Source organism: Dipodomys merriami, unplaced genomic scaffold, assembly GCF_024711535.1.
Source record: "Dipodomys merriami isolate MVZ:Mamm:240054 unplaced genomic scaffold, mDipMer1.0.p SCAF_71, whole genome shotgun sequence".
NCBI lineage: Eukaryota > Metazoa > Chordata > Mammalia > Rodentia > Heteromyidae > Dipodomys > Dipodomys merriami.
Window position 1 is genome coordinate 2,446,193 of NW_027206302.1, and position 22,780 is coordinate 2,468,972.

Consider the following 22,780-nt stretch of genomic DNA (forward strand, 5'->3'; position numbering starts at 1 on the left):
TTCATAACCTAGAGTTTTATCTAGTCAACTCGCCAACCGTGAGGGTGAAACTAATGATGGTTTCATACATTTATAGACTCAGAAAATTTACTTCATGGATCTTTTCTGAGAAACTTACTTGAGGCTATTCTCCATCAAAAAGAAGGCTGGATCCAAGAAATGACAAGATACAGGATATAGATATAAAAAGGACAGTACTAACTCCTGAGTACAAAGAACAGGAGAGGAATGTATGTAGAAGTTTGATAATGTGTGTGTGTGTGTGTGTGTGTGTGTGTGTGTGTGTGTGTGTTTATTTTTTGTTCTGGTCCTTGGGCTTGAGCTCAGGGCCTGGGTGGTGTCCCTAAGGTTTTTTTGCTCAAGGCTTACTCTCTGCCACCTGAGTTACAACACTACTTCCAAGTTTTTGGTAGTTTATTGGAGATAAGAATATCACAGAGTTTCTTGCCTGGGCTGGCTTTGAACTATGATCCTCAGATCTCAGCCTCCTGAGTAGCTAGGATTGCAGGTATGAGCCATCGGTACCCAGCTTGATTTTGTCTTTTTTTTTTTTTTTTTTTTTAGTCAAGAGCCTGAACTCTGGGCCTGGGCACTGTCCCTCAGTACTTCAGCTCAAGGCTAGCACTCTACCATTAGAGCCACAGTGCCACTTCCGGCTTTTTCGGCTTATGTAGTGCTGAGGAATTGAACTCAGGGCCTCATGCATGCAAGGCAAGCACTCTACCCCTGAGCTACCTTCCCAGCTCTGATTTTGTATTTCTATAGGAGGAATAGACATTACTTAGGGAAGGGTACACTGTGTGGTCTTTGAAAGCAACGAATGCTTACAGACCACACTTGCTTTTCCGTAGTTGGGGAGCTATGACAGGGCCCCAATCCACAGGGAGTGAGATGATCTTACTGGGGAGTGAGGGAGGGCATATGATTATTGGCCATTAAACCAGGATGCTGGAGAATGCAGAGGGAATAGCTGAGACCAAGGGCCTTCCAGGGCGGGATGGGGACAGACATAAGCAGTATGGGGCTGAGAGGCTTGCTTCCTACTCAAGCTCTGGAGACTTGTCCATGTTGGATGAGGTTAGACACACAGAGATAGAAACCACATGTCATTTGTGACAGTTTTCTGTGACCTCGGCTTAGGATTTATGAAAGAATACTGATAAGACACTGGCTTTTGTTTGTTTGTTTTTTGTCAGTTGTGGGCCTGAAGTCTGGGCTGTCCCTCAGCTCTTCAGCTCAAGGCTAGCGCTCTACCACTTGAGCCACAGCGCCACTTCCAAGACACTGTTTTTTGAGAAACCACAAGGTTGTGAGGTTCACAGAGATGATTGATGTCATGAAAAAAGGACTTTCACTATTTACACTGGAAACCAAGAAAAAGAAAAACTAGACAGCCTATAAATGGCTGTTTTTCTTCCTTTTGTCTTTCTTTCAGTGTAGTACACCATGTGGGAGAAAAGGCAACATTAACTGTTAATGGTAGAAGAAGAAATGAGGATATTTCTAGATAGCAATAAATATCAAAAGCTGTAAATTTTGCCAAACCAGTGGTTCACTCCTGTAATCCCAGCTACTTGGAAGCTGAGACCTGGAGGATTATGTTTTGAAGCCAGCCTAAGGATAAAAAAAATTCGGCAAGACTAGATCTCCAATTAACCAGCAAAGTGCTGGGCTACAGGTGGGGCTCAAGTAGTAGAGCCCTATTTGTAAGCAGAGAAGCCAAGCATAGAGCTCATGGCCCTGTGTTCTAATCCAGGCAACAAAACTATAAAAATCTGCATATGTTATATAATTTAATCATCTCACTGCTTGGAATTTATTATTATTTCTAATATATATTTTATTGTTATTGTAAAGGTGATGTACAGGGGTTACAGTTATATAAGTCAGGTAATAAGTACAATTCTTTTTGAACAGTGTCACTGGTTCCCTTGCTTTCTCCCAGTTTTTCCCTCCTGTCTCTACCCACAAGTTGCATAGTTCATTTTCAACATAGTGTCTAGTGAGTACCACTGCTGCATTTGTTCGCCCTTTGTCCCACCCTCTCTGTGCCCCTTTTACCCTCCCCCAAACAGATAAACTTGCAAACAAGACAAAAGATAAAGAAAACAAAAATAGCAACAAAGAAAAAAAACCTTCTTATTTCCAGTTCTTGGAGTTTGTTTGGGTAAATATTATTTTATATTTAAGGAAGTAAATATGGATATCCCTAAAGCAAATTATACAGAATTCTATGTGACCGACAAAAAGGTGATGCTTGAGTAAATGTCAGTTTTCCCAGGGTCCTATGCAACCATGACACTAATGACAATTTACACACTAGATGTTAACAAAAGAAATGTACTGAAATGTTAATGTTAGTGCTTTCACGTAACAGGATTACAATTCTTTTTCACTCTTTTTCTTTATCTATACTTTCCCCCTCAGATTTCCAGTCTGAATATGCATGCAAATTCAATGGTACATTTCAAATGTTTACTCAGTACACTTGCTGCAGAGGCCTGGGACACTCTCTCCCCTTTCCGGGAGCCCTCTGTCACTGGTTCATGAGGAAGGTGGGACTCTTTTTACTTTGGGGCTCTCTAACACTATTTCTACTCCTGTTACAGTCCTTCCTTGCCATTTTGCATTTCTGCATGCACATATTCCCCCATTGGTTCTGAAAATAAAACCTTCTGTTCATATAATCCCCAGGGCTGGAGAAGCTACAGATCCTTAATAAACATCTGCTCAAAGAAATGAACTCATTATCAAACCCACAGAATCTTCCATGTGGAAGTGACTAGTCCTGACCGAGGCCCAGGATGTGAGCTGGATCAGAGTACCTTGAGACCCGCTTCCCATGTGCTTCTTACCTTGACAGAGAGGAATGGCCTCACTCCACAGGTGGTAGCCCTGGGGGTGCCGGGTACAGATGGCCATGCTGTGTCCCACCAAGCGGTATCCTGCATTACAACCAAAGTGGATGGAGCCACCCGGCTGTGTGCTGGTCTGACCCAGAATGAAGCCATGGAGTGGAGCTCTGGGCAGGCTGCAGTAAGAAGCTGAACAACAAGTACAAGTATGAAGACAGACATCGTACTACCTGCTGGACCCTGTCCTTTTTCCCATGCGTATTTCCTTGTCCCTGCCACTGCTGGGTCCTTTGCTAATTATTTAGCAAGGTCTGAGTGGTCCACATTGAAAGACAGTAGGTTAAGTGGAGCCAAAACAGCAACACGAATTTGAAAGCAGGATAACTGCTCAGTGGTCCTTTTAATGGCTTGAAGACAGGCTAGGTTGTGTGGCTCAGTTCAGGTGTTCAAACTCCTTCAGCATCAAGGTATCCTTGGAAAGAAACCCAATTGCCAGGGTTCCCAAAAGATGTGACTGCCAAGCTGTACAGTTTCTGAACTTATTACAGATCACTGAAATTGGACCTGTAATACTGTAACTACATTGTAAGTGTTGGGGACAATTTAAAAATAACCATGTTTATAAAGCTTCTAGCATAACCCAGGACATTTAGTGTTCAATAAATGGTTATTTTTCTTTGTGTTGTGTAGGGGCCCCTGTGGGAATCCAGGACATCTATTTCTCTACATTTCCCAGGGATCGTTTCTCCTCAGTGGATGGCTTCCATGTATTTCATTCATTTGTTCAATAAATAGATCTCTAGTGTACATTAAGTGCCAGCTGCTGGGAAATTAACAAAGACGGAAACAGACAAAAACCCTAGCCCAAGAGACTGCATGTCACAAACCCTACCAGAGATGCTCAGAACATTAGTTGGGAAGAATGTCAAATTACCAAGTGCTATCATGTCTTCCAACTAGCATTCTTTTCCTTTGCTCTTTCCTTCCTTCTCCTATTCTCTCCCTCATCCTTTCTTTCTTTTTTTTTTTTGTATCTTTCCTTTTTGTGATACTGGAGACCTAATTCAAGGCCTTTAGCTTACTAGGGAACTACTCTAAAACTTGAGCCAAAGCCTTTTCTTTTATTGTTTTTCAGATAGGGGCTCAGGCCTTTGCCTGGGCTGGCCTTGGATATAAATCTTCCTATCTCTGCCTCCAAAGTAGTTGGGATGACAGTCGTATACTACCATGACTAGCTCCCAAGCAATAGTCTTTTTTGCGTGGTACTAGGATATGAACTCAGGACTTCAGTTAATTGACTTGCTTGTTTGGCTGACATTCTAACATTTAAACTATGTCTCCAGCCTGGCTTTTGCTGAGGCTCTTTTTTGGGAGGGAAGGGGGGTAGGGATGTAGTGATATGATCTTTGGGATCTCAGATACATCATCTTCTGGATCTCAGTCTCATGAGTAGCTAGGATTACAGGTGTGAACCACCAAAACCAGCTCCAACTAATCTTGTTAAAAAACGTGTCCAACACTTGTTTGGAATTCAGGTCAAACACAGTGAGGGAGACTGCCAAGGGAGCACTGGTGCATGGTGGAACTCTACACAGGCACCAGATACTCAATGCTATTATGAAGCCTACAGGGGCCAGCCAGCAGCTCATTGGGATCCACTAACTTTCAATGTGGCCATCAAACAGCTTGTCACATTTTTCTCCAACCTGGGCAGTGATCTCCATGATGGAGGCTCAGATAAATTCATTTTTTTTCTACTTCATCACATTCCCAGAGATACTTTTGTGTTCCTTATAGATTGTTGCCTGGCCTTTGATCTAACTTGGCCTATAAAATACAGATTGCCACAGAAAAGACTGAAATCCAGTCATTTATAGCAAGGTGGGTAGAAACGGAAGACTTATATTAAGAGCAATCAGCCAAGCACAAAAAGGCAAATGCCACAGGTTCTCACTCTTATGTGCAAGCTGACAAAAGTGATTTTATAGCGTAGAGCATACAGTCAGGGTTCCCAAAGCTTGAGGCGAGAGTGAAAGTGGGGAAGGTATAAAAAGAGGTCAGATATACGGTACAAAAATACAGTTAGGCAGGAGGATAAAGTTCTGGAGTTCTACAGCACAAGAAAATGACTGTAGCTAACTGGAAATTTATCTACTATTTGAAAAACACTTGATTTTGATATTCTCAATCCAGAGAAATGAAAGATGTTTGAGGTGATATACTAATTTCCTTGATTATATCATTACGCATTGTATATATGCACAAAATATATCACATGGTACCCCACAAATATATGCATCTATTATATGTCAAATGAATAGCAACAACAACAAACCAGAAAAGATCGGGCTTGCAGAGAAGCAGAGATGTCCCTGGTTTGAAAACACAGCCCAACCTTCACTACCTGTTTAACACTGGCCAATAAGAGATTTGTTCTCTTCCTTCTTTTCTTCACTGGCTTCGTTTCTCGTTAAGAAATTTACATTAACGTTTTCTAAATTTCTAAGGAGACTGGATCCCCTAAGGCATTATTAGATCATAAACTTATCTTGGAGACACAGGCTGGCAGGGGGAGGAGAGGAAAGAATGTGAGAAAAGGAGTAGAATGAGGGAGGGAGGAAAATGTCAAAGACCACCCAGACAGTCACAGGGATACAGATTTAGAGGAAAGAAGCCCCCAACCCCCCCACAAAAGCATACCACCTTGATGAAAGAGACAGATCATGGCTTATGTGGGGTAGTATCTTAGGAGTTCAGGGGCCAAGGCCTTTCTCATGAATCCTCATGACTTACTCACCTGAATACCGAATCTTAAAGCCCTTCCGATTGTAGGCATGGTCAGATGACCAGCGCAGGTACACAGAGTTGCCGGTGCTGGTGACAATCAGGGGAGCTGAATAATTCCCACTGAGGGCTTTCAGTAGAGGACTTTGTCCTGAGGGACCTGGAGTGAGAAGGACACAGAGGTATAAGCCATCCTGGCTCTACAGAGAACCACAGATGTAGACATGAGATTCAGCTGGCTGGGTGACACTTGGCATCTCCACATTGCAGAAGGGCTCTCTCCTCTTGAGCCCCATCTAGAGCTCTGCTCTAGGAAGTCCCTGCCCACCTACAGAAATTGGCAGGCAAGATGACATCTAGTTGCTGTTTTGGGACTTGGCTAGGGTTAAGCAGCTGGTTGCTGGAGAGCTGGTTTCCAAAAAGGGGAAACTCTTCCACTTGACTACCCTACTTCTTGTGTACACACTAAAAACAGCTTGATGTCCTCCATATGTACAAAAATATCCACTGAAGGAATAGATAACAGTAAAACCACAAAAGAGTCAGGTTTCATAAACATAAACAGCTGAGTGCTCTATATCCCTTCCCCAAGAGAAAGGCTTTTCTCTGCCTATTTTCCCCAAGATAAATGACTGGGATTGCAGCCTGAGGGGTTTGGTTCAAGGTTCAGGTGGCATAAAACTGGAGTATCCACAACCCAGGATTTCTGTACCTAGAGGAAGTTCTAATATGTTGTTGAGAAGCTTGAGAGAGTGATGAGCTACGTTTAGTAAAGTGGGACCACCAGAAATGCTGTGGTGAACCATGACACACAGGGTAGAGAGGCTCAGGAAGTGGCATGCTGATGCTCCCACAGGTCTGTCTTGACAGCAGCAACCCTGCAGGCTGACTGTAATCCTCAGTGGTCCCGATGTCCTCACTTAATAAAGTCAGCTGTGAAGAGCATTTTGGTGACCAGTGAGCATTGGGTGATGCTGCCCTTTGTGGGCTGAAATGGATGGGAGAAGATACTATCATGGAATTGGGCTCCCTAGTGGAGCTGGCAGGATTCTAGAATCTTCTAGCTAGGAAGGCCTGGCCTGAAGTATCTAGAGAAATAGCTTGTAGGATATGGGATTTTTTTTTTTCCAATCCTGGGCGCTGTCTTTTGGTCAAAGCTAGCACTCTACCACTTGAGCCACAGCTCTACTTCCAGCTGTTTTGGCAATTTATCAGAGGCAAGAGTCTCATGAACTTTCTTACCCAGGCTGGCTTTAAAGCATGATCCTCTGATCTCAGCCTCCTGAGTAGTTAGGATTACAGGCGTGAGCCACCAGCACCCAGCTGGATATGGGATTCCAAAGGGCTAACTAGATGGAAGGAAGTCCAAAAAGGTACGAGTAAAACAGACCATGGGATGGCTAATCAGATGAAGAAGAAAGTCACCCCCAATACAGAGTTACAGTCCCTCCTCTACTTTGTAGGCCAGGCCAGGCTTCCCTCCCCATTCTAGAACACTTCCGCTAAGGAAAAGGCAAAATGGTGCAAAAAAAATTAAGATCAATTGTAGATAGCAGTGATTCATCTAGTTCTTCCTCAAAAGACTGACCAATATTTACTGAGATGGCTGAATACCGCTGAAATGAGAATGTGTAAACACATGTGAGATGCTGGATTCAGAGTGTGGATTGGTGCTGATACCTGGCTGCTCTGAATGGGGAGGGGTTATGAGGAGAGATGTTGGTACAAAACAGAGTCCAGTTCTACTGCCCAGTTCTACTCCACATGTAGGTTAAACTAAGTAGCAACCTAGTAGTGGCATTTGTGCCAGGTATGGTACCTTCATCAGAGCAGATTCCTACTCTCATGGTTTCCTGGGAGGCAACCATGGATCTGATGATGTATTCTTTTCCAAACCCATCAGAAAAGAAGGTCAGAAGCCATTGCAGTCACATGAGGTAGTTGACAGTACCTATTCATTGTTCTGTCCCACAGCTATGTTAATTTTCCTGCTTTTCCTGTCATAGCATACTATGAGGGATGGGGACCATCTGGACATCCTGCAGAATGGAGCATACTGCTTCACTATATTGGAGATACCATATTAATCAGATCTGATGAGCCATTAGGGACAATTAGCATAGAAGTTTCTGCAACACTCCTACGTTCCAGAGGGTAAGAGAGAAATTCTATGAGGTTTACAATGAAATTTCTAAGGTGCAGTGGCTTGGGGTGTGCTGAGACACACCCAAACTAAGGAGCAAATGGACATATGTTTTGCTTCCTACCACCAAAGAGAAGCAGGGTGCACGGCAAACTCCGTGAGTTTTGGAGGCAGCATTTTCTCCATTTGGGAACACTGCTCTGATGTGTTCATCAGTGGACGGTCAAGACTGCTTGTGGGCTTTGAGTGAGGATTGGAGTGACAAAGCGTTCTGTGTAGGTCCAGGATGCCAAGCAAGCAGCTTCTCTAGAACCCACTTGATCCGGTAGTCTTGGGTTTAAAATGCTAGAGCAAGGCACTGCATGGAGCCTCTGGCAAGCCCCAATAGGAAAACTGCAGTGCAGAATCCCTGGGGCCTAGAGCAAGTATGTGCCTTCTGCAGCAGAAGACCACACGGTCTTTGACTCACCATCAAAGATCTCAAACTCATCATACTGCTTCTCACTGAGGAAGTATTCCACCGTCAGGGAGATGTTGTAGTCTGGCTCTACTCTCACCAGCCAAGAGCAGGTCTGGAACTGGGGGTAGCTTCCAGGGTAGCTCTGGCTCAGGATGACGCCCGTGGAGTCTGTCAGAAGCTCATTTGTTGGGCAGTGTACTGGGAGAAAGAAAGAGACACCAGATACATGGAGTGGGGATGGAACCAGAGCCAACACATTGGCTTCTCCCTGGTGCAGAAGATACTGCTGGAAACCAGGATTTGAGCATATTTATGTAAGACCCCACACCTATCATTCTTCCGCTCCCCACATGGGCCCATGTATGTTTCTGTGTCAATGTTGCTGTATTGCTGGGACCCTAGACAGACCAGTTGGTGTAAATCACTTCCTTGTTCAGATATGGGTACTGCCACCTGGCTTTGAGATAGATGGGGTTGGTACTTGATATAGACAATAGCAAGATCCCAGAAATCCAAAAGAGATATCTATAAAACAAAAGCATAAGAAAGCACACATGGGATTTTGGGATAAATACACTTGGATTTACGGCGGGCTCTTCCTCTTCCTTCTTCCCAAGAGGTGGAATAGAGTGACCTGTCCTTCCATTGATCTGTCTGTCATTCCATGGATTTGTTGGTAACCAAATACTAGATGCTCTAATAGTAATAGTTACAGTAATCACACCCAATGGGAGCAGTTACTATGTGTCACACATCATCCTAAATCACTTCATGTTACCAACCCACTAATCCTCACAATAACCCCAACCCCATGGCACAAGTCGGTCATTATGCTCATTTTACTGGGGAGACAACCAGGAACCTCGCTCAGGGTCAGTCACCTAGTGAGTGGAGAAGATTGGCTTTGGTTTCAGCTGGGACAGCCAGTTAAAAGTGATTTCACCTTCTGCCTGGGTTGCACCCAGTACCCTGAATGCTCACTTTCACCCCTGCAGGACAAGGGTGGTGTGTGAGCCACTCTCCCCTGGCATCCTGGAACTTCCGCTTCCCTATGCACAGCAACGTGCAATTCAGGGAACATCCAGGTAAGGAAAAAAGAAGACAGGAACAAATGTGGCCACTCAGTCGTAGAGCTCAGAGACGGGTTCTCATTCATCCATATTCCTTTGCCCATTCATCAGATAGACTTCTCTCTGGGGCAGGGACTGAGGTAAGAGAAAGATGCACAGATCCAGGGCTTGGTTTGGGAGGATATCTAGGCCCCAGGAAGACATGGCCCAGTATACTTACCTTCACAAATGGGGGGTGGGCCTTCAAACTGCAGATAGGTTCCAAGTTTGCAGGTCAGGATTTCATTCCCCACTAAGGTAAAGCCAGGTAGGCACCTATAGCGCACGATGTCACCTGTCGAGAGAGATCGACATGGGGATTCTCTGGGGCAGTGAGATGGTGCTCCTAATATTAGTATTTTGAATCCACTTAGCATTTTTTGAACCCACTTCCAGGTAAGACAACCAATGGTAGATCATGTATTTTTTTTGTTCAGTAACAAGCTCAACTCCAGTCAATGGCCCAGGCTGCTGCTCCTTCCTGTAGCTTGGTCTTGTCTGAGACCCTAGGTATTTTCATATTCGAAGACATTTTATACTACCTTACATGGACTTATTTCTCAAAAATCACACAGAGGAGAGCTACTTCCCCAGCTCCTCTTCCTAGGGTTAGCTGGAAGGATAACGTCAATATTTGGGGCTCAGTGTCAACTCCCTGCATGAGCTTTGTCTCTCTGCACAGACAGGAAGTAGGAATGAGCTGGGCTGCCTGGCCCCTCCCACTGGCCCAGCTCTGTTCCTGGGTCCCTGCTGTGGAGATGGTACATACCTATGTTGAATTCTTCATTCTCAGTGACCACTTCGGCATTGGGGAAGATGGTGGGAGGAGGACATTTGGTGAGTGGATAAGCTGAAAAGATGGAAGGACGTAAGTCAGGACAAAGAGCATCATTCTTGGAGATATATAGTCACTCATTGGATCATTTATTTTTGTTCCTTCACACAGAGGATGTGTATTAATGAGTACTTATCTACTCACAGGTCAAAAGCACACAGAGGAGATCTCCGGGAGAGTCATAGTTGGAAGCCAGGCTGGGCAGAAAAGTCTATGAGACTCCACCTTCAATTTACCAGCAAAATGCTGGAGTGGAGGCATGGCTCAAGTGGTAGAGCACCAGCCTAGCAAGCAAGCTGAACAAATGCAAGGCTCTGTGTTCAAGCCTTGGTACTTCCACAAACAACAACAACAACAACAAAACACAGTGTTTTTGAAGATATGTGTGAATACACTGGGATTGAAAACCTCGAGATTTTTTATGAAACCAGTAGGAAGATAATTAAACGCATCCATTGTCTTCCCAGAGATGACTCCTGGTAACCTGTTTACTACAAGTTCTTAAGAGTATTTGTTTTTTTTGCATATGTGTTTTTTTCTTACTAAATTTGCCCCATATATTATATACTTGGTGTGGTTCCTTACCATCTCAATACATGATAAAATGTCTTCATCATTATGAGATTGAAATGACTTCATGATTTCATACATGCTGGCATTAATTAGTTAGTTTTCCAAAGCTTTGTAATTAAAAACAAAACAAAGCTGTGACCTATGTATCTTTGTACACATGTAATTTCTAATGCTTTTTTTCTTTTTCCTACCATTTAAAAAAAAACTTGGAGCAATTAAAGTGAATGACGTTTTTTTTAAGTGCAGGCATTTCTTTCCCAACATCAATTGAATCTCTTCTAGAATTCCAAAGGGGACCCCACCCCCTTCCTTAATATCTTAAGTGGGCAAAAACGAAATTAAAACACAATGAATACCTATCAACATAGCAAGCTATTATGCTGAAAATTGACCACTTAAAACATGAGTTCATGATTTTCCAACAAATGGCTATCATAAGACAGTAGTTTGGTGCATTGCACAATATTGTGCATCCTATATCATATATCAGTGCATTGTGTTCCGTTTCCAATCTTTAGCATTTCCAAGTGTTTTATGCTGTTAATGTTTTTTCTTTCTTGGGATTGTTTGTAACATATTTATAAGATGATTTCTTTGTTGCTTTGTATGTCCCTCCCCCACGTATAACCCCTATTTTCACTGTGTTTGATGTTGGTATAATTTGGGGAGGGGAAGGGAAAGAATAAATTGTTTAAATAGGGATACAGGTGGACCCATTGCAACAATAAGATGTACAAGACGTTAAGTCTTGTGGTGGTGGGGGGAGGGGAGAGGGAAGAGATGGGAAGGGATGGGAAGGGGAAACAAAAGGAGGAGGCAACAATGCTTGATAAGAAATGTACTCATTACCTTGCCCATGTAATTGTAACCCCTCTGAATGGTGGAATAGGATCAGAATAGTTCCACTGACATGGACAGCACAGCGTGTCACCTCCTAGAACCAGCAACATTGGACACATATGCAGCTCTCACCAGGAACGGGAGTTCCTTACCAAATGTTCCAGTGGGATTGATATTTTACCAACTGTGACTGAAATGTAATAGAAGACTTGTCCTGAAAATAGTTTTCTTTTAAGTATTGTATTACATTCTGAGGATATACCTTGCAAAAAAATTTTTTTTATACAGATGCATCGGCTGACAAGTGTGAAATGAGAGAGATATAAGCTTTGTGAAGTATTAAGACTTAAGAACCCCTCTTGAGGTAGCCAAGTGCATTCCATCTCAATTTAACATGAACCAGGAAGATGGTGTCTGAACTTGAGGCATGCTTCCATTTTTTTTTTGTCCAGGAAAATTTTTCCAAGGGATGCCATCAATGGATGATGGTTCCAACACTGAGTGTCATTATTCTTGCATCCAATTTACTGAATGATTAGCTATTGAGAGCTCACTTCTGGGTCAGTGCTGTGGTTGGGGCTGAAGATGCAAGAATCAATATCATTCTGATATATATCATTAAAACTTCTATAGCATGCTTAAATTTTCTAAAAAGAAAAAAAATCAATGAGAAATCTTCCCTTAAGCCTGAGTATTTTGTAATTTATGGTTATTATTTGGATTGGGGTAATTTCTCATTGCATAAGGCAACAAGAAAGGTTCAGAGCCAGCCCAAGTAGACAAACTCATGAGTCTCTTATCTCAGACCAACTAGCAAAAAGCTAGAAGGAAAGGTGAGGCTCAAGTGGTAGAATGTCAGCTAAGAGCAAGCAAGAGCAGCAAACGCAAAGCCCCGAGTTCAAACTCTTAGAAAAGTGTAATTGTATAGAATACACTCTTGTTCTTAGAAGCTTCGATCATAATAGCCAATGAGGGGAGGCAATCCAAGCCCACCAATGGTTGGACAAAAAAACCCCAAAAATGTGGTGGTGTACACACACTGTGGAACGTTTTCAGCCTTAAAAATGAAGGAAATCCTGAGATGTGTGACAACATGGATGAACCCTGAAGACATTATGCAATGTGAGATAAGATGCCACAAAAGGGCAAATACTGTATAACTCCTCTCCCAGGAGGTACCTACAACTGTCAGAGTTATCGAGGCAGAAATCAGAAGGGCTGGTGTCAGGGTTTAGGGAAGGAAGAACAGAGCCTTAGTTTTACAAGATGAGAAACAGTCCAAAGATGATGATTACATGATGATTTGATTGTACATCATTCCACTGGACTACACAATGGTACACTTACTTTACCACATTAAAAAATTACTGCTGGTAACCGGGCACCTATGGGTGACTCACACCTATAATCCCAGCTACTCAGGAGATGGAAATCTGAGGATCATGGTTCAAAGCAAGCCCAGGTAGGAATGGCTGTGAGATTCTTTTTTTTTTTTTTTTTTTTTTTTTGGGTCCGGTCGTGGGGTCTGAACTCTGGGCCTGGGCACTGTCCCTCAGCTCTTCAGCTCAAGGCAGGTGTTCTACCACTTGAGCCACAGCGCCGCTTCCGGCTTTTTTTTTCTGCTTATGTGGTGCTGAGGAATTGAACCCAGGGCCTCATGCATGCAAGGCAAGCACTCTACCACTGAGCCACCTTCCTGGCTGTGAGATTCTTATCTCCAATTAGCCACCAATAAAAAGTTGGAAAGGGAGGTGTGTGGCCAAGTGATAAAGTACTATCCTTGAGTGAAAAAGCTAAAGGACAATGCCTAGACCTTGAGTTCAAGCCCCATACCAGCACAAAGAAAATTATTGCAGGAATTCATGTTTTCCATTGAATGCTTTTTGCTTTGAATTCTCTGAAATCTGAATTTCTCAGATTGTTATTGCTATTGATGTTTGTCGAATTTATCACTGACCACTCATTCATTAATTCATTTTGAGAAAAGGTATCATTATACAGCTAATCTTGAACTTGTGATCTTGCTTCAGCTTTCGAGTACACTATCCTTTTATTTTAAAAATATGTCATTTTGTTTTAGTTAAGGAGCTAGTATAGGAAAAATAGAGTGCTTTCTTTCTAGATTAGTAAATTGGACCTTAGTATACTTGTATTTTTCAAAATTAACTTTTACTTTAAGGCTTTATCTTAGTTTGTGCTATCTGCTTCTTTGCCCCTTAACCAGTTTCCAATGCTTTCTACCTCTCACATTAGGGCTACATTTTACCTGATTCTCTTAGTGATTTAGAAGTATAGAGTTCTGTTTATAATCTATTAGGGTATACTTGACACCCTTATTTCTCAGTATCAAAGCCAGCACTTGAATAATAGTTACTGATTCTTTTCTCACAGAAGAGAAGGACAGTCTTCTATTCTTCTTCCATCTACTTGGGTGCTTGTTAGTAAAAAATCATTATTTTTAACATTGTAAGAATTATAGCTATTATGTTATTTGCAACAAAATGGATAGATGTAGAAAATATGAGGGAAGTAAGCTAGGCTTAGAAAAATAAAGGGTATATGTTTTTTCTCATGTGGATCTTAGATGTAAAATACAATTTTCCATGTAAACACACACATGCATACATATACATGACCAAGTCAACTAAAGTACAATATATACAGGAGTGAAACTCCATGGAATAACCCTTTAAAAATTAACAGAAAGTTTAAGGAAATGAACACCAGAAACCTGAAACAAAGTTGAACGGGGTGGGGTGAGGGTGGTAATCGGAAAGGGGTAGATAAATACAGAAAAAATACTCAATGTACATATGTGACAAAGGATGTGAGAAATATGAGTTTGGGGGGTGGGAACAGACAGGATGAGGAGAATGATGGAAGGGGTGGTTGATCAGAAGCACTGGACACATGCATGGACATGTTTATTGTTAATCTCTTATATAACCATTTCAAGTTTTAAAAAGATAAAAAATGAAAAAAATTATGTTTGAATTCTGCCTCAAATTGTCATTTTCAATTCGCAGACATAATTTAGTGCTTCACTGATATCACTACTTCCTTTACTTCTATATGTCTCCTCTAGTTGGAGTCCTTGGTTTATCCTTCCTTGGGTAATACGTCCTTGAGTGATGGTTAAGATTGAGCTAGGGTGGCACTGTCTTTAAGCTCCCAAAACTATGCTAAAGACAGCCTTGTCCTGTTCCCCACAAAACCCATTCTTACACCTCTACACAAATTCCTCCTTTATGTTCTGCCATGATATACTATATAATATTTGCTTTGAGAATGGCCTGAGTTTGATTCCTTTGCAGGTTCTCAGCTTGGGCTCTCCTGGGTTTCAACTACCCTTCCACCTTTATAATTTGCAAATATTGTCAGGCTTTTCCCCCACCAATACTTTTTCATACAATCAAAGAACTGATCTTATGTACAAAGTTATCTATGTATAAGGCTATCTTTTGTCTTCAAAAAGTGGTATTTCTCTTCCATCCATTTGATTCTTATAAACTGTTCTCTGTGTATGTTGGTTTTTGGTTTACTAGACTGTCTGTCACCATCTTAAATCTCCATCTTCTTCCTCTCCCTTTCCTCCTTCCTCTCCCCTGAGGCTGTTGCTGCTACTGACTGGCTTTTTTAGGACGGCTCTCTATTTCTCTAAATTGTTTCTCCAGAGTGGGTTCTGCTCTGTGCTGATTTTTGTGCCAACTTAAATTGTGCTAGTACATTTCTTTCCCATCTTATTTCTTATTATCTAGCTCGCCTTATAAATAAAAACTAAGGTAGAGAAAAAAGTTGGAAACATAATACAAAATGTTTTCCCCCCATAAACTATTTGGAAGTAAGTTACCAACATAAATCTTGTAACCCCGACAAAATATTTTTTGCATGTATTTCCTAAATGAGCATATTCTGCTTCCTAGTCACAACCCAGTGCCAAGAAGAGGAAATGAACAGGACCTGCCCTCCAATCCTTGCATCCCATGCACTTCTCTGTTCATATCAATAAAGTTCCCAGCAGCAGAGGAGCCTGCTCAGAAACTTGTGCCTCATGATTCCTTTAGTCTGAGCAGTTCGAAGTCTTTTCTTGACCTTCATGCTTTCCATAACTGCATGCAGTGAATTTATAGTATGCCCTCTTGATTGAGGTTTGTCTGTCTCTTCTTGAGTAGATACAGGTCCTCTGTGGTGGCTAAACTGTCATGAAAAACTTGCTGAGTTTGTTCCTATTGCCATCTCTTGGCCGGAAGTCGGATGCCTGCTGTGACTCTCTGATTAAATGGCATGTTCCAGGGTTCTCCACCCTCAAGTTAGTCTTTTCTCCTGTAACTATTGTAAGGGAGATGGTTTGAGCTGATGTAAGTATTCCATTCTCTAAAACTTCTAACTGGTTCATTTATGTGGAAACACATAGTGTTCTGATTGGAAAGAGGCTGAGTATATTTTTCTTAGAGTTTACTATAAATTGCAGAAGTTGTATTTGTCTACTTACTGTCAACACATACATACACTCTCTCTTTCTGTCTCTCTGTCTCTTTCTCTGTCTCTGTCTGTCTGTCTCTCTCTCTTTTTTGGTCATGAGGCCTGAACTCTGGGCCTGGGCTCTGTCACTCAGCTCTTCAGCTCAAGGCTAGAGCTTTACCACTAGAGCTACAGTGCCACTTCTAGTTTTCTGAGTGGTTTATTGGAGATAAGGGTCTCATGGACTTTCCTGCCCGGGCTAGCTTTGAACTGCAATCCTCAGATCTCAGCCTCCTGAGTAGCTAGGATTACAGGTGTGAGCCAACAGTGCCCAGTACTGTCACTCTCTTTTGAGGAAGGAAGCTTCATGGGCAGCAGGCCTTTTATAGAACAGGAAGTATAAATATTCAATGAATTAGCATAAGCAGGAAATGCCATTTCATCAATGCACCAGAATGGTTAAAATTTAAAAGCCTGATGAAACCAAGTGTTTGCAAGGATGGAGAGTAACAGGAGCACTTTCTTAGTTGCCAGAAAGAGTGTAAATAGTTATAATCACTTTGAAAGAGAAGTTTTGCAGTTCCTGGTGACCTTAAGTGTGTCAACACTTACAACATTAAAAAAAAATGAAGTCACAGCTGGGTGCTGGTGGCTCACACCTGTAATCCTAGCTACTCAGGAGGCTGAAGTCTGAGAATCACAGTTCGAAACCACTCTGAGCTGAAAAGTCCCTGTGAAATTTTTATCTCCAATTAACCACCAGAAAACCAGAAGTGGAGCTGTGGCTCAAAGTACTAAAGTGCCAGCTTTGAGCGGAAGAGCTCAGGGATAGCTCCCAGGCCCCGAGTTCAAGCCCCACGACTGACAAAAAAAAATGAAGTCACAGGAGAATATATGGTATGGATGGTAGGTGCTCTGCTTCGCAAAGGCTCATGTGTTGGAAGCTTTGTCACTGGTTTGTGATGTTGGGAGGCAGTGGGACCTTTAAGAGGCAGGACTTGTTGAAAGGTGATAAAGTCTCCTGGGAATCCTATGATTCCCACAGGACCCTTAGCTCTCTTGAGAATGAGTTATACAAACAAGTCTACCTTCCCATGGCCATTTCCTGCCAAATCCCTCTGGCTTCCCGTCTTGCCACGGGCTGTCATCCACATCTCTACTCTTGCTACTGTGAGGCTCCCACCTGAGGCCAACAGGTGGGACTGCCTGTTAGGGACTCTTAGTCTCCAAACTATGAGCTAAATAAACCTCTTTTCCTTATGTATCACCCAGACTTGGGCATTTTGTTATAGTGATGGAAAATATACATATGGAAAATGATTCCATTTATATGATGGAAATATCAGGACAAATTTAAACAACACATATTTCTGGAGAAATACAATTATAAAGAAAAGGAATGATTTAGAACAAAAAGGAGAAGAATGAAGAATAAACCAGGAGTTTCAAAAATTTGTGTCCTTTACCTTAGGCTCAGCCACAGCATTCATTTTACTATTCTTTCAACTGTACACATGTTGAAAACCTTTGCTATATTCCACAGCTGGTAAAAGGTTCCCCAAAGCATGGGATGGATCTCTGTCACTTGCTCAGCCTGTCCCCCATGAGCTGAGGGCCTGGACACAGCAGTAGCTCCTCTTTTTCCCTAGGTCCTTGCCTAGTCTTCTCATCCATGAGGCTTTGGATTCTGGTCTGAGCTGGCCTTTTGGGACTTTCTTAGAGTTTAAATTGCTATAACAAATGACCATACATCAGGTAGCTTATACGTAATAGACATTCATTTCTTTCTGTTCTGGAGGCTGGGGAGTCCAAGACAGAAGCGCTGGCAGATTTGGTGCCTGGTGAGGGCCTCCTTACTGGTTCATTGTCTTTTCACTGTGCCCTGACATAGTGTAAAGGACAGATGAGCTCTCTCAGGCCACTCCTGTCAGGCCACCCAAGGTGGCTCAGCCCTCATGATCTCACCACCTCTCAAAGGTCCTGCTGCCTCATTCTGTAACTTTCAATATGGAAATATCAGAGGGATGTTCAGAACAGAGCAAGAGCCTTGAGTGTCAACTGAGAGATGGAAGGGCAGAGCTCCATGGAACAAGTGTAGTTTTGGGGAACAGAGAAGTCAGGAACACGGAAGTCAGGGCCTGCTTCACCTGGTGCTGGCAGACAGCTCAGGAACAGGAGCTGCAGAGCTGGTGAAGTACCAAGGTAATGTCACCCTGGGCTGTCAATATCTAATAGCAATAGCAGTGAGAACTAATAGAGCTGCCATTTATTAATACTTTTTATATCTAGCCTAAAGCTAAGGATTTTCATGCATTATTTTATTTACCCCTATGAGGTTAGGAACTGATATTATTCTTACTTAGTGGATAATAAATTTGAGTCCCAGAGGGTAAAAAGGAAGACCTAAGGTCACCCAGCTCATGTGGGATAGAGCTGAGATCAGAACCCATGGCTGTGACTATGAGTGCCGCACCCTATTACTCTAGGGGAGAGTCACAGAGACTTAAAATGAATTCACTTCCAAGCCTGGGGCCAAAGCCTGCCCTTCAGGACTAGGGTGGGTACTAAGACTGGACAGAAGGCAGAGCCTCATCTCCATGGTATACTCACTCTGGGCTGTAACTCCTGGAAAGGTGGTGAGAGACTGACCTGTTCATTCCTCTCTTCCTCAGTTTCTCCATCACTGCCTCACTCAGAGGCTTAGGCTCAGGGACATGTACTCACATGCACTCACACTGCATGCACACTGACAGCAGAGACCTTGCTGCAGAAATCAAGGACTTGGTGCCGTCTCCTATTATACCTCACACCCAGGCAAGTCCTGGAGCCTTCCTCTGCCTCATTTGTAAGAGGATGGTGGTGGTAATCATATCCACCCAGTACCTCACACAAGTCATAAATGCCAACTTTTCACTGTACAGGTGAAAGCATGGAGGAGTCAACTCAGGAGGGGAAGGGGTCACACAAACCTCGTCCAAGGTGCAGGAATTAACTCAGCTTTCCTGATTTCGGTTCAAATATGTGTAGATTAAAAACCTGGACTACATTCCATAGAGTACGAAGCCTGTACACTTTCTATGACTCATTTCCTGCTATGCACATAAGAACCTAACTGATAATTAGCTCATAACTAAGTCTGGACTCTTTGCATTTTCCATTTTTTTTATGCCTTTACTGGGACTTGAACTCAGAGCCTTGCTTGGCTTTTTTTTTGTTCACCGCTGGTGCTCTATCACTTGAGCCACAGTTCCACTTTTAGCTTTTTGGTGGTTAATTGGAAATAAGAATCTCATAAACTTTCCTGCCCTAGCTGGCTTTGAACCTTGATCCTCATATCTCAGCTTCCTGAGTAGACAGGATTACAACCATCAGCTGCTAGCACCCAGCCTAATTCTAGGCTCTTAGAAAACGAGGCTGCCAGTAAGGGGAAAGCTACCAAACTGTTCATGTTTACGCTCCTTGAAAGCATTATGCTTCCCTTTATGCACAAAAACACTCCTTGTAAGGTCAGAAGAGGGCCTGGGGCCCTGCAGAGGGGCATTGTGTTTTAGAAGTGCTGAGACCAGCCAGGTGTAGGTAAATATACAGGACTTGGCTTGTGAGTTGCTCTGAACAAGTGGACTTTGGAAGAGTTGGGTCTGGTGCCCAGGATCATTCTCTTGTGTCTCAGTGCACCAGTAGTGTGTGTAGGAAGGGAATTCGCACAGATAAAGGGAGCTCAGTGCTGGCAGCTATCACAGGCTAGCCCATTTACTTCTCATAACTGGGACATGGAGTCTCAGAGAGGCCATGCAGCTCACTCGAAGTCCTACAGTTAGCAAATGGCAGAGCCAGGAGTCAAGCTCAGCCTTGACCTGAGAGTCTGAGGTCTACTCCCACCGGGCTAAACTTCAGTACTGACCAGAGAAGGCGATGGCGAAGATCCCTCCTGTGGCCGCATCCTGGTGGAACTTGAGCAGGACCTGGTTGGTGGAGCTGTGCACGGTTTTCTTGGCCAGGCTCCGGGTGAAGACGCCAAGCTGTGGAGACGTCTGCTGTGGTCCATCCCTGGGATAGTAAAGAAGGTCCTGGCCTGACACAAATCATCCCAGCTACTTGCTCCCCTAGCGCCCACAGTGGCCTTGAGAGAGACCTGGAGAGTGTGTATGTGCGTGACTCTTCTTGCACAAGCTCTTTCCCCTATGCCCTGGTCAACTCCCTCCAAGTCCCTGCTGGGGCTCCAGACAGAGTTGACGGCATTGATAAAGTTCATTTGCACAAAATCCCCATTCTCCTGTTTCTTCATCAGCCCAGCCTCCAGTCCCCAGTAGGTTCTGGGAGGTTGCAGGCACTGTGGAGCAGAGCTGCAGGTCCTACTGCAGGTCTTCTCAGTCTGAGGTAGCCCTGGGGCTGGGCTGTGGAGCTCAGATGGACATCTCTTGCTACCACTTGGTCCAGCCCCATTTCCTTGTATCTTAAGCAAAAAAGGCACACCCATGTTGCTTTTCTGGGGAAAGGATTTTTCTGGGCTCTATCTAGAAACAGATTTATTTATAGATATCTATAGTGTTAGATGTATCTAAAGATCTATTGATAGATTTATATCTGTCTGTCTGTCTGTCTGTCTGTCTGTCTGTCTGCCTACCTACCTACCTACCTATCTGTGTTGAATTGTTTCAGTTCAGTCGCCACTAGCCATGTATGGCTTTTTATATTTTAAGTTCATTGGTGTTAAATTTAAAAGTCAGCTCCTTAGTGACTCTAGTCATATCCATGTGCTCGGGAGCATGTGTCTGGGCGCTTCTATATTGGATAGCATGGGCATAGAACATTTCCATTAGTGCAGAGGGCTCTTATGGACAGCATTGGCTCAGAAGGATGTAACTCAAAGGACTGCATACAACTATACCTAAGCCTCTTTCATTAGTCCAGGCAGCTTGGCTATGTCTGTGCAGAATGTTGGTTTGAACTATGGAAATATTAAGGAAAGTCTGTGAGGTCCGCCTATTCCCCTTCACACACTTGTTAGTAATTTCATTGGATGTTACTATGGCACCTGGTCCTACCAGACAGTGATGAAGTCTCCAGAGGGCTCTGTCTGTAGCAGGCTGAGGTTGAGGTGGACCCCATGACCAATGGGCACAGTGATCAGCCAGACACAGTCTTGGGAGCTGGAGTATGGATTGGGGTATCCCGGGGAGTACACGGTGCCATTCGGAGAGCTGATGTTCCCACCGCAGGGGACTGTGAAGGAGAGAATACTAATATGTAAGTGCTGGAGACCCCACCTACCTGAGAGCTCAGATGACTTCCTAACAGAACCCCAGCTCCAGTGTAAGTCCTCCTAAGAGGAGGCTAGGTAGGATGGGGAAAGGAGTTGGGATTGAGGGGCTGTTCCACCAGCCTCACACACCACACTCGGCCTGACTCTGTGGCATCACTGTAGGCACCTCACCCCCAGCCTCCCCTTTCCCTTCGGAAGGACACAGAGGAGCTATTCCCTCTCCTTGCCTAGGAATGGGAGGAGTGGGTGTTAGGTTGGAGCTGCAGTATTTTTGCTTGGAAAAGCTCAGACATTACTATCTCCCTTTTCCTGTTTCTCTTCTGGTGAGGATTTCTGCAATGAGGCTAAGATTGGGTTAAAATCACAGCTAAAGCACTTATTGACCTGATGGATTTAAACAAGTAGTTGAGACTCTCTTAGTCAATGCTTCTTCGATTGTGAAATAGGATTAAAAGTTCTCCCTCATGGGACTGTGGTGGCAATTAGTGAAATGACATGTGTCAAATGTTCTGCCTGAGGCTGGGAAATTATCTCAGTGGTGGAATGCTTGCCTAATATGCATGAGGCCCTGAGTTTTATCTGTAGGACTGCCATCAATCAAACAGTCAATCAATCAATGATCGTTGCTAGTTGTCTTCCTGATCTCCCAAAGCACAGGGTCCTCATGAATGTAGATGTGTCCTCACAGAGGCCATCTTTCCACATATGGTGACTATCTACTGGGTGCCAAAAGAGGCCTGGGAAATAAGATCCCCCAGTTCGGCCCCCTGGACACAGCCAAGAACACCTACAGCACAGGATGGCACCTGTCACTGTCAGGGAATGTCACAGGGACATTTGAAGGAGTCATTTAACTGGACTCATGATGGCTGAAAAGGATTCCAGCTAGAATTCACACTAGATGGGAGAAATCTAAGTGACCTCTCTTCTCTAAGTAGAACCAGGTTGAAGATGATGGAGCAGCTGTGCATTCTCTCTCCCCAGGTGCGCATATTGGTTCCATATGTGTAAGCCTAAGTAGTCAAGGTGGGACAGAGGAATGTCATATGAGGAAGGAACAGAGGGTGCCGAGAACCAGAGGCAAGAAAAATACGGCATATGGGAAAATGGAGCATGGCATCTGAATGGAGATAAGTAGGCACCAGGCTGTGCTATATAAGAGTCTGGGAATTTGCCCCAGAGGAGAAGGGGATGCCTTGCTGGCTTCTAAGTCAGGGAGTGTCAGGAGATGCTGTCCGTCTGGAAGGCTCCCTGCCTCTCTGGTGGGCACAGAAGATGGAAAAGCTGTGTGTGACTTAACTTGGTGAAGAATGAAGTCAGACCACATCTAAGCAGTGGTTTGGGTTAAGGTAGAGGCTGAGGACAGAAAAAGGTAGATGCATATAATATACGATATGACTTCCTACTGTGCATGTGTATCACATAAACACACTATAATTAGGACATAGAGAGCCAGC

At 43.5% G+C, this 22,780-nt stretch overlaps 1 protein-coding gene across 1 annotated transcript in view; it reads right to left on the reverse strand.

Moving 5' to 3' along the window:
• The window catches only part of Csmd2 (CUB and Sushi multiple domains 2), a 535,187-nt gene that overhangs the window by 47,972 nt on the left and 464,435 nt on the right, over window positions 1-22,780 (reverse strand). Inside the window, exons 43-49 of the mRNA XM_070008973.1 lie at window positions 21,106-21,283; window positions 19,962-20,107; window positions 10,121-10,201; window positions 9,533-9,646; window positions 8,252-8,440; window positions 5,653-5,799; window positions 2,856-3,044 (exon numbers count right to left, since the gene is read on the reverse strand). Of these exons, the coding sequence (XP_069865074.1) occupies window positions 2,856-3,044; window positions 5,653-5,799; window positions 8,252-8,440; window positions 9,533-9,646; window positions 10,121-10,201; window positions 19,962-20,107; window positions 21,106-21,283 (1,044 nt within the window). The remainder of the gene's footprint in view (window positions 1-2,855; window positions 3,045-5,652; window positions 5,800-8,251; window positions 8,441-9,532; window positions 9,647-10,120; window positions 10,202-19,961; window positions 20,108-21,105; window positions 21,284-22,780) is intronic.